Source organism: Montipora foliosa, chromosome 10 (assembly GCF_036669935.1).
Source record: "Montipora foliosa isolate CH-2021 chromosome 10, ASM3666993v2, whole genome shotgun sequence".
In the NCBI taxonomy this organism is placed as follows: domain Eukaryota; kingdom Metazoa; phylum Cnidaria; class Anthozoa; order Scleractinia; family Acroporidae; genus Montipora; species Montipora foliosa.
The window spans coordinates 23,405,959-23,418,296 of NC_090878.1; the positions used below are offsets into that span (position 1 = coordinate 23,405,959).

Genomic DNA, 12,338 nt, shown 5'->3' on the forward strand with positions numbered 1-12,338 from the left:
ATATTTTTCTTTGGATTTCAAAACTATGTTAACAAAACACTAAGTGACCCACGTTTTAAGCCTTGATTTCAAAAAGACACCTCTTTATTTTAACTGTAATTTCCCTATTTAATGGTCCGCCATTACTAACATTATGTTCTTGAGAGAGCTGGATCGAGGAGAAAATGACGTCAAAGGCTCACTAGTTTAAGAATGCAATACGTGTGTACGCCACAGAATTAATATGCAGCACGGGGGTTTTGGGGTTTCAGACTTTTAAACTCACGCTTTGCATATATAATAAGCTGCGTTCACACGCTGAAATTTTAAGCTAGTGAGCCTCTGACGTCACTTTTCCCTGGATCCAACCGTCTGAGGTCTAATCGGTCAGTTTTGATCGTGAGTAATGGCGGACCGTGAAATCCAAAACTTACACTCAAAGTAAACGGCCTTTGGATAAAAATCAAAGCTCAAAATTTTGCCAGTCAGGTGTTAAGCAAACACACTTTCAAAATCTGAAGGAAAAAAGGAAGTGATTTTTTTGATCACAGGGGCACTTTAAATGCTGCACGATCTATGAAGGAAGGGCTTACAGTCTAGGAAACAAAGAGGGTCTCGCTGGTACACACTTGTGATCACTTTTTGTTTGACGTAATGCCTGCATGACTAACACTGTTATTCTGGTTTTGGTTTCTCTCCAACAACAAGGGAGAAACATCTCGGTGAGAGTTCATTTGCTGGTTATACAAACTGTAAAAATTAATGTACAAGCAAATCACAGTGATTGAACAACTTATTGCTGCTAAATACACACACTTGCTTTAATGAACATGGACAATAAAGCAACCACTGAAATAGAATGCATGCATTGTGATTAGTAGCAGAAAACTAATGAGTTGATAGTTTATAAGTTCTTCATTTACCCTGATTTGCTTATAAATTTACATCTTTTGTGTATAAGCAGCAAATAAACCGTCGTGAAGATGTTTCTCCCTTGTTGTTGTTAATAGAGAGAAATAATTATTGAGGTTTTGTGGTCATCACATTGCAGTATCAAGTGCTTTCTCGAGTGCTCCAAAGAGTGCACCAAATGTTGAAAATTCGCTAACTTTTTTTACAAACAACTTCGATTGATCTTCAACGGTCTACTTCCTGTTCAATTCATTAACGCTATATATAACGAGATATAACAATATACAAATTTATCAGTAGAGAATACAAAACTCGAATATGTGAACTGTGGGTATGACAGGATCATGGCAGTTAATGTAGAACTTAGGCATAAGGAAAGAATCCTCCAAAAAACCCACGCTTGAATAGTTCATGTCTGCCTCCTCTTCAAAGCGAGTCTAAGTGCGAAGTTTTTCTTATGAAAATTAGTTTTCATAGACCTAATTGGCTAGCTCACTGTTGTACCCAATTCAAACCCTTTGGGAATGAAACGTTTTGTTCCAGGTATTTCCATGTCATTTAAATATGAATGCCACATTATCATGCTGATACAATACACAAAGAATCTTAACCCCGGGTGATTTTAATTGGGTACAACATTGAGTTAGCTGATTAGGTTTATTTATCTGTAAAGTAGAACTAATAGCCCATTCCGAGTTGCTAAATGCCTCAGTTTCAAAGGGAGTCCTGGTGCACAACCATTCAAATGGAAATGAGTTGCGTATTCTTATCAAAATCATTTCCCTCTCAATAATTGAGCACCAAGACTCGCTTCGAAAGCGAGGCAAACAGCTAATTAGGGCGCATGTCTGACACGCCAAAGAAACCGGTTATATTTCCCATTAGATCACGAAGCCCTCGTACCAATGAAAGTAAGCCAACATGCAGATGGCCCTCTTTCGTATCTAAAATGAGGCAAAATTGTATTGAAGAAAACTTAAGTCCAATTAGGAGCTTATATTTTGGGGCGTCCATAGGTATTGAGACCATGGGTTACTATGGGATCTCCCGTCTCGTGTCTTTCTCGCTACCCACACGTTCCGACTGTTACGCTTCAAGAACGAAGAATACCTGGTGGCAAGATGACTAGTAACCGCAAGAATGTCTTCACAGAACAAGGAGCCATTCTGGACCTGAACGATATTTCTTTGGAAACAGGTCTTGTGCGCTTGGGCCCACTAGTTCACGGTCAGATCACGATTGATCTGACTATTCGTCTTAACGACTTACTGACAGTAACGTTAATTTTCCAATTTAAGTCGGAGCCTGTCTTTTGGGCGCAACATTTCGGTACAAAAATAGCACTGTTACCCCTGGGTTGGTGTAATCCCAGTGTGGACGTTTTACGCAACTACTAATAAACTCCTAATCTAAAATACTGTAAGGCCACCCCCATCTGCGGTCATAAAAACGCGTTTCACCTTTAGATTAGTACGGAGCCTGAAATCGACCATGAAAATGACAACATTCCTTTCATCACTGGTTAAAACGTGCTAACGAATCTCAGAGGAGTCTCAAGACTTTAAACAGTAGTTCCACATTCAGAGCACGCCGTCTGTGATGAGACACCGCATTGTGAATGATTGGTATTAGCAAATCATCAAGTTCAGACATGATATTGCTGGGAAGACTCTGTTGATTGCTACCTGTGTTATAACCAACCTGAAGAGAGAACAGAATGAGTTAAGTTCAATAGTTAGTTGAATAATAACAGCTAAGCATTCACCACTACCTCGCCGGGGTAGGGCAAGACCCTGCCAGTTGTCAACCAAAAAGAGGAACCCACGTCAAGGAGGGGACAACATTGCTATATTCCTGTCAAGGCGTTTTCACACAGGGAAAAACCTTAAATAACAATGACCACAACCAGATTTTCTGAGCCCGCGAGACTGATCACCCCCAGAAAACCACTGTTTTAACGAAAACCGCTGGTCAGCAACCTTGGTTCTGGTCATTGCTGTCTAAGCATCACGTTTACGGGCAAACGTCGGACTAACATTTGCGTTTTGCCAAAAACCGAAGAAACTCTTTTGATATGAGCTCATTTCTTGCGTGTTAGCAGGAGGTATCAAGTAACTTTTCAAAAGAGAGACGAGTTAGAATGACATAATTTTCATGCTTTTATGAGACAAGCAGCAGCCGACCTTTTCGCGTTTGCCGTTTCACGAAAACGCCACGCTTAATCTCTCTATTTTTAGATTGAATTTCCCCGCGAATGAGACTCCCGTAGGAGCTCGATGATCAGTCTTGAGAAACTAACTTAACGTCATAGCGTCACCTATTCCTACATATTGCGTTTTAATCCCTGATAAGATTTGCAATGCGATCGATAAAAGGCAAATGCCCAGCTGAGCAAGAAAAATTATTTCCACCACTACTAAATTCAGTGCATTACATTTTCAGCGTCCACGTTGACCCGTAAGCCAATATCTGTGAAATTCTCAGAACTTAGTCTTGACAAGTGCGGTATCAGGGTTCGACAAAACGCCTTGGCCAGCTCAGCTGTAAGCTTGCTGATATCCCGCGATGCACTTTGTTGACCTTCGCCCAAAAAGAACATCTCCGTCCACTGGATCCTAAATGCAGATTTGCGAGTAAAGTCACAACCAGTGTGAACTTTGACACTTGAAAAACCATGCAGTTCTAGGCCATCGATTGGGCTGTAAAAGCTGAAAGTAACAAGCCAAAGGAGAGCTCTATAAAGCACCCAACATGTTTGAAATAAGAGGAAGAATTATTTTAACACAACAAAATACACGGAATTTCGATCGAGAACGAAAGTAATAGAGCTATACATGCAAGTTGGAGATCATGTTAACCCTTTTATTCCCAAGATCGAAACGTTAATTCTCGTAACTAGTACCAATTATTTCTTTGTAAGGTAGTGATGAGAATATGGTTCTCTATCGGGATCACAACTCTTAAGCTGATAATAATCTTCCTTCTCAATACTCGTCTGAGTGACATTTCATTGAAATTGTGAAGAGAATTTACATGCTGATCACTCCTAGGAGTCGAAGGCTGAAGCAGTTAAAGTGCCCCTGTGATCAAAAAACCACTTCCTTTTTTCCTTCAGATTTTGAAAGTGTGTTTGCTTAGCACCTGACTGGCAAAATTTTGAGCTTTGATTCTTATCCAAAGGCCGTTTACTTTGACTGTAAGTTTTGGATTTTACGGTCCGCCATTACTCACGTTCAAAACTGACCGATTGGACCTCAGACGGTTGGATCCAGGGAAAAGTGACGTCAGAGGCTCACTAGCTTAAAATTTCAGCGTGTGAACGCAGCTTATTATATATGCAAAGCGTGAGTTTAAAAGTCTGAAACCCCAAAACCCCCGTGCTGCATATTAATTCTGCGGCGTACACACGTATTGCATTCTTAAACTAGTGAGCCTTTGACGTCATTTTCTCTCCGCCAGCTCTCTCAAGAACATAATGTTAGTAATGGCGGACCATTAAATAGGAAAATTACATTTAAAATAGAGGTGTCTTTTTGAAATCAAGGCTTAAAACGTGGGTCACTTAGTGTTTTGTTAACATAGTTTTGAAATCCAAAGAAAAATATGAATTGATTTTTTGATCACAGGGGCACTTTAAAAAGAAAGCCTGAAAAAGATCCAGGTTGAACGGGGCTCGAACCTATGACCACGCCATTGCGCGCCGCACTGCTGGTAGGGCCTGGATGTTCTTAGGCTTTCTTCGCGGGTGCTGCTCATGTATTTAAATTTCAATATTTCAAATATATGAATATTTCAAACATTCAATTATAGAGTTGGCTAATCACACCAGACAAGGACAACAAGCTAAGCATAACGCAATTGTCCATTTTCGAAATATCAATATTCAGCTTGATAGTGAGGCAGTGAGGACAAAAGCAATAGAAACAAGTTGCAACGCAATGCTTTGTCTTTGTCCTCTAAACTTCCTTTTCAAGCTGAATTTTAATATATCGAAAGTGGCCTATTACTTACGATTACGATTGCTTATTATCATTATCGATCAAAAATCTCGGAACTTCGATAGAGCGTTTTCACATGAGGTCACGGCAGCTATGTTGGTGTTCCAAAACAAAGAAATGGCGGCCATGTTGGTGTTCCAAACTAATCCTCTGGGAATTGAACTCTATTTTTATGCAAATAGTTTCTTTTGTTTCATCAAATTAGCATTTATTTTAGTCACGTGAGTGAAAACGCTCTATAGGTTTTCACTTTAAGATAGACACAACAGCAATAACGACTTCCTAATCTTTCAAATATGTTGCACTGGTACATCCGTCATCTTTAGTGTTGCAGCTATGAATGACCGCTGTTGCACTAACGATAACAGATCACGGTATGGCTGAAGCGAGAAGTTTCCAAGGCAACATTCTTTTTCTACCTGTCCTGGCGTGGAGCATCCTGTCGACTGACCCATTCAATGATGACTTCCTCCTCGGCTCCTCCGCCAGGGACTCCTGTTGTAATGGTGTAGTCCTTCATTTCTTTCAGGGAATTCCGCAGCTTGCCGATCACTTCCGGCATCAGTTGAACCATAATACCATCTGATGAAAGACAGATGTTTGCTTGTTTTTCTTTCAAGTGTCTGAGTTTCACTTCTCTGGAAGGGGAGGAGGAGGGAGGAGGGGAGGGGGGGGGGGGGGGGGGTCGATGGTCGATGTGGATGTGCACAATTTACCAGACCTCACAGGATCACATCAGTGATTAACCTAATTACAAACACCGACCGGTTGGCTCAGTTGATTGAGCATGCGAGAGGTTGCGGGTTCGAATTTCGACCGAACCAACATCCTGGGTCTTTAAAAAGACTGCGGAGAAAATATTGCCTCTTTGGGATGACTCCCCCCCCCCTCCCCCTCGTCCTCACGGATAACAACGGATATTCAAAACGAATCGGGCATGGAGTTTCCGGTGGTCTGTCCACTGTAGTATACCATTGTTGGGAGGGTAAATAGTCGGCTACAACAAGGTACTCAATAATCCCAAGGTGAATAAGGGATGCGAAACAGATATGATGAACAACACGAGGTGTTTCTGTAAGTCTCAATGCCAAATAACCGCCAACAGGTTGGCATCAGACCCGATCAGGCCGGACCGACACTCAGGGTCTTTAAATAAGTGAGGAGAAAGTGCTGCCTTTGTAACTACCGTCCGCAAATGAATAGACTCTTCACTCGTCTTCTCGGATAGCGACAATGAATCATGGGCCCCTTCTCACAACCCTTCAATGTTCATAACCCTGTGGGACATAAAACGAACCCACACACTATTCGCAAAGAGTACAGGTTAGGGCATGGAGTTCCCGGTGTTGCGGTTTGTCCACTGTAGTATACAACTGTCGGGAGGGTAAATACTACTCCTAAGGTACATAAGGACATGATATGATGTGATATATATGATAAACACCACGAAATATTCAAATGCCAAGCACTTGTTAACATCAAAACAACTTGCATTAGGGTCGTAGAAACACTTTTTTATTTCGCATATTTCTGGATGCAAGTGATGTTAATGTTGCCGAGACATATTTCTGGACATACCAGCACACGATTGGCTGAAACAAGGAACGAAAACAATGTCACCTATCCTTAAAACAACACATTTGCAGCCTATGAAGATCCAATAACATTACAGGTTTTAAACAGGGGCAGGCCGACCTTACCCAGGGTGGAGAGGGTGGCACAACAATGTAAACTCCAATTACAGTATGCCTTCACCCTCAAAGACCAAGGAGCTCTTTCGCCCCATCTTGAAAAACTCTCGTCGCTTTTTCCCTCCGCCCCAAACTGAGTACTCCTAGGACTTCGAGGATGAGTATGCCCTTTGCTAAGCCAGTCCACAAAATGGGACTCCGAGGCCAAACCCTTACGAATAGCGTACGGGTTTGTTAAGGTCCAACAGAATTTCGTGAACAAGGGTTGCGATGGGGTCTACAGCCGAATACATGTGGTTGCAAAGGCAGCACCTTCCCAAGAGCTGGTCCGCCCAGATTTGAACCTACCGCGATCTCAGGCACTGTAATCATCCGATGCCCAACCAAAAGAGCCAATCGGTGAGCGTTGGTGAGCGGTAGTGTCCGGCAACGAAACACAAACTTACGTCATACAGCGAAGAAAAAAGCTTATAACCTAGGAAACTCCCGAGAAATTTACAAGTAATCATCCTTGCAATGTACGTTTTCCGTACCCAAATCACATGAAAAAAGTCGTACGTGCTCCTAGCTGATAAATGGAACAAAACAGACCTTCCACAATATTGACTTTGGCCATGAATGGGCTGCTTGTTTTCAGGGCACCACTGAATACAATGAAGCTCGCTCCGGTCACTAAAAAAAACATATGAGCATACGTAAATAAGGCAGTTACAAAACTACAATCAAGACTACAAACCACAGTTTAAAAGCACACTGTATAAAAAGATCCTCGCGAAAGACCCTCGCGATACGAGAGAGATCCTCGCGGGACGCCTCGCGAGAAACAAGCGGAGTCTGTTAACTGGGCACGAGGTTGTTGCAGTTTGCAATGAAGTCGATGCTAACTAAATCTCTCTAATGTTGACTCTACTACTTTCTCTTCCGTAATTTGTACAACAGAGCAAGTACCTTTCCTGGGTTGATTCTGTATATTAATTGCCTGGGTTTTGTACCCCTGTTCAACCTGCATACAGACTAAATGAGAATCGGCCACCAGGCTGAAGTTGGCTCCCAGCGCCATCACATGTTCATCAGTTGCATTGAGGATCTTTACAACCTGAGATAATAAAACAGAGGACAATACTTTCCACAAAGAGTGGAATAGGCCATTTCCGAGTTCATGTCTGCCTCCTCTTCAAAGCGAGTCTAAGAGCGAAGTTTTTGTGATGGTAATTAGTTCTACTTTACATATGAATGAAAACTAATTTGCATAAGAAAAACTTCGCACTTAGACTCGCTTTGAAGAGGAGGCAGACTTGAACTTGGAAATGGCCTATTTGGATAGGTTCTTTTGCCCCAGTTCAGAGGTCACCCACTTAAACTTAATAATTTTGCCCTCGGGTAGTTTAGGCCCGTTTTAAACGTCGTATTTTACATGTGCCGAATCTTATGAAAATGGGCGAAAACAATAGATTTTTCTCAATTGCATTAGATTCGGCGCATGTAAAATGCGACGTTTAAAACGGGCCTTATTCCCTCAACTATCAGTAGACGAAAGACCTCGCTCTAAACTGGACAATTTAATCACATGTGTAATTATGGTAAAACAATTATTCACCGCTCTTGAACTCGCCTTAGTCGAATAATTGTTAATTATACAAATTGAGGAGTGTAATATCAACCCCAGAAAACATGGTAACATCCCTGAGTTATCCGGCATTCAAAGTACCTCATCATATCTGTCCTGTGGTAATCTCACGAGCGTCTTTTTTTCTTCCATATGAATTACAAGGCCTGTTACTCTGACCAAAGTATACTGGAAATTCTTGAAGTCCTACAAAAACAACCATTTTGACTTGTGAGCTTCACCTAACAAAGTTAGAATGTTCTACATCTCATTAACAATGATCCTTATTACAGCTGAGCCTGCAGGCACATTTTCTTTTGTTTAAAACTACATGCAAAAGAGGTTTAAAGGTCGATTCAATACAAAATGACCCCTTAGCCTCGTTCATGTGGCAAAACCGCTGATAACTCCGATAAGGGCTATTCATAGGGAAGACCTTTAGACAGCAATGACCAAAACCAGGTTGCTGACCAGCGGTTTTCGTTAAAACAATGGTTTGCTGGGGGTGCTTAGTCTCGCGGGCTCAGAAAACCTGGTTGTGGTCATTGTTGTTTTGGGTTTTTCTATTCATAGGGGCACCCGGATGTCGGTCGGTTAAAATTTGTCAGAATTGCCTAAAACAGTTTCCACAACTTTAAAAGCTCCTTTAGAGAGTTTTTATCCGCTCTTCAAAATGCCTATCTGTTCGAATGCATGTTCGACGGGAATTCCAGGTCTGTGGAAATTTCAAGGTGGCTTTTTTGCTTTGTACGAAAGTTCTAGCAATCATGACGGGTCTGATAAAAGACTTAACATTACGTACAAGGAGGGATTACGTTTTTTCAAACGTTGGCCGTGTGGCACTTATATTTGAACAGCCATAACTGATTAGATTGTAATGTGAAGTGCTGAGTATCTTCCCCATATGAACCATGTGAGCGTTAGCCCTACTGATGGAAATGGGCCCACACAAGGACAGAGAAAAACTCTGACCAGGGTTGGAATTGAACCCACGACCTTCGGGTTAGATCTCCGCCGCTCTACCGACTGAGCTACAAGGTCAGACGGAAGCAGGCCGTGGGAACTGACGATGTTAAAGTCACGGCAACGAGCATGTACAAGTACAAGGAGGGATTACGTTTTTGCAAACGTTGGCCGTGTAGCACTTATATTACGTAGTCGTCATTTTAGGGTGCGTTAGCTTGAAGTATGTCTCGATTGATTCTCAAACAAACTCTGCTAAACTACTTACCTGATCGGAATTTTCTACAAACCTGAAATTTCCCTAGACCATCCGAACAGATAAATATTTTGTAGGAAGTTACAAATCTTCAAATCTTATGCTATTTCCAATATCACAGTTGACTCTTACTCAGCAAAGTAAAATTCTAGCGTTCTTCAATGTGGTTTTGAAATTTCTACGCACTCATAACAGACTCTTCACAACTTTTCCAAAATATCTAGGGAATGTGTTTTAATTTAAATTACCAAATTTATTCATTCAATTCAATGAAAGGGATAGGCAAGGATCTCGTGGATATACACACCAACCACAACTCTAAAAAAATAACCATTCTAAATCAGTTTCTAGACCTAAATATTGCTATAGCAATAACATAAACGAAAGTTTAGACCTAATCACTGAAATGGGCACTTAAACTTAATCTGTAAAATGAGAGTTTAACCTAGGGGACTCGTGCTGGGTATATCCATGAGATCTTTCCCAAGGGATGGATAACAGAGGTTATTCTTATCGAAGGTGCCCGCCGCAGCCAGATGTAATTGATTGAGAATCGATTTTGATAAGGGAGGAAAACCGGAGTCTGACCCGGTTCAGCAAAATGTCCAAAATGCGCTTACAAAGTCTGAGTTCCAATATGCGAAAATTCAAGTCCACCTTCCTTCCCGGAACAGATATTTACCTACTCGTTGGGTGCCGCTAAGTTCACGAAGTGAAAAAAAGAAATGTTTCATTAAGTCATGGTTGTACATCTGATAACATCGCTCTCTTGATTTACGTAAACTTTTCATTCGATTTTCTTCAGTTAGATTCCTTTAACGACAAAACTAATGGTTGGATACAAGCACGTCCAAAAGGTAGTTTACAAGAACTGTGAGCGTTTGTACCGAAAGAAATTCTATATGTTAGCCTCGGTCGACAATGGCCGTATTTATACTAGAGGATGTCTAAGATGTCTTAGATGACTAGTATAAATACGGGAAATAAGGTGGACGCATTAAACATCAGACGAATTAAACGTCTCAAGTTAAGTGCGTCTTGACGACGCCATTAACAGACGTCTTAGTCGCCTTAGACGTCTAAGCCGTCTGGTATAAAGACGAGACGCACTAAACTGGGACGCACTTAGCAATGAAGTGCACACAGTCTCTTTGGTGATTAAATCTCAGTATCGTTTGAAGGAAATTGTGAATTTGATTTCTAGCCATCGAAGTTAAGTGCGTCCCGTATTTGTATTAGTCGCCCTTACGGCCAGACGTTTAATGCGTCTGGAGTCCTCTAGAATAAATACGGCCAATGACATGAAGACAATTGTTTATTGATGGTCACTCGGAAATACTCGGAAAAAATCCGAGTGGTACAGCATCCGAACTAGTAATCGAAAGGTCGTAGGTACGACTCGTGCAAAGAAGAACTCGCACTTTTTCCGAGTATCCATAGTGACCATAGGCTCGATTTCCGCACCTCACTTTCGGGGGTGAGTACTGGCTCATTTCCCAAATCATCGGCTGGTAATCGAGCCTAGAGTGACCATCGGTAAACAAATCTGTTCAAGTTATCGTGAAGAGCGAGTTGTATCCCATCTGCAAACTTTCAACTTCGCCTCGATATTCAAGATGTGATACAACACTGACGTAAGCATAACAAGAGTAAACTGAGTTTGCCAGAGAGAAAAAACGAAATTCACCGTATCCTGTGGCAAATACATTCATTACATACCGCGAGGAGGTTCATTATGGTGTGGCCAACTTCTCCATACACCGGAGATCTGTTTCTTGAGCTAAAAAGCGGACAGGGATAATCTAGGGGGCGAAGAAAAAATGTAGACACCAATTCTTTGATTGCACTCACGTGATAAGCCAGCTATGTTGGTGCCAAAACAATAGAGCGTTTTCATTCAAGTGATCAGTAATTTTGTTTTTCCACCGAAACAAAAGAAAACGTTTGCATGAAAATAGAGCTCTATTCCCGGAGGATTAGTTGGGTACACCAACATGGCTGCTGTTCCATTGCTTAGGAACACCAAAATGACCGCCGTGAGGTCACGTGAAAACACCCCATAGAAAAATGTAGCTCAAGTTTTGCGTAATAATAGAGTCAAATACCCAAAAGACTTTTTCGCTATTGTGCTTTCCGCCACTGATATGGCCGCCCTGATGTCTGGTGCAATCATAGAATTGATAAGTATCAGCGCCTTACAGTTACAATAGAAAAACATCAATAATATTAAATTTTGTGGAAGATTCGATTAACGGAAGGAGCGTCATTGTACATTGTATGTACATACCTACTCAATTGAGGGAAAGATAATCTTATATCAACTTTAATAATTAAGGAATTCATCGCCACAAAAGGTCACATTTTCATACGAAAAGGCAAACCAAACTTACATCTGTACTCAGCTCCAAGTCTTAGTTGAAGTCTCAGAGGAAAGAGCTGGGCCCATGGAGTCTCTTGGCGTTTAATTAGGAGTCCCACCACATAAGGTGTCAAAGGGAGAGGAAGATTCTTCAGGCACTGTCGAAGGAACACGTAAGTTTATGACAATGATTTTAACTGATCGTCTTGACAAGAAGACAAATAAACTCAAGCATAAAATTTCTGAAGTCTTCTAGATGCTATGCTCTGAAAGTCAGTCAAATTCTGTTACATGTAACCAAATCAAGCGAAACGTAAAGATAACTACTTAAAACACGGAAGGAAGGTTCGTTGTAACCAAAAACAATAGCCATTTCCGAGTTGCTGCATGCCTCAGTTTCAAAGCGAGTCCTGGCGCACAACCATTCAAATGGAAATTAGTTACGTATTCTTATGCAAATCAAACTCATTTCCCTTACAATAGTTGAGCACCAAGACTCACTTCGAAACCGAGACAAACAGCAACTCGGAAATGGCCCATTAACAATAAACATCTGAAGAATGCAACGTTTATC

The 12,338-nt window shown here is 41.3% G+C and overlaps 1 protein-coding gene across 1 annotated transcript in view; it reads right to left on the minus strand.

Moving 5' to 3' along the window:
* Positions 1–1,041: 1,041 nt before the first annotated feature.
* LOC137973019 (zinc finger FYVE domain-containing protein 9-like) overlaps positions 1,042–12,338 on the minus strand; it is a 25,467-nt gene continuing 14,170 nt past the window's right edge. The window contains exons 12-19 of the mRNA XM_068819726.1: positions 11,796–11,922; positions 11,125–11,207; positions 8,289–8,393; positions 7,529–7,676; positions 7,172–7,252; positions 5,309–5,471; positions 3,326–3,599; positions 1,042–2,592 (exon numbers count right to left, since the gene is read on the minus strand). Coding sequence (XP_068675827.1) covers positions 2,434–2,592; positions 3,326–3,599; positions 5,309–5,471; positions 7,172–7,252; positions 7,529–7,676; positions 8,289–8,393; positions 11,125–11,207; positions 11,796–11,922 — 1,140 coding nt within the window. The 3' untranslated portion in view covers positions 1,042–2,433. The remainder of the gene's footprint in view (positions 2,593–3,325; positions 3,600–5,308; positions 5,472–7,171; positions 7,253–7,528; positions 7,677–8,288; positions 8,394–11,124; positions 11,208–11,795; positions 11,923–12,338) is intronic.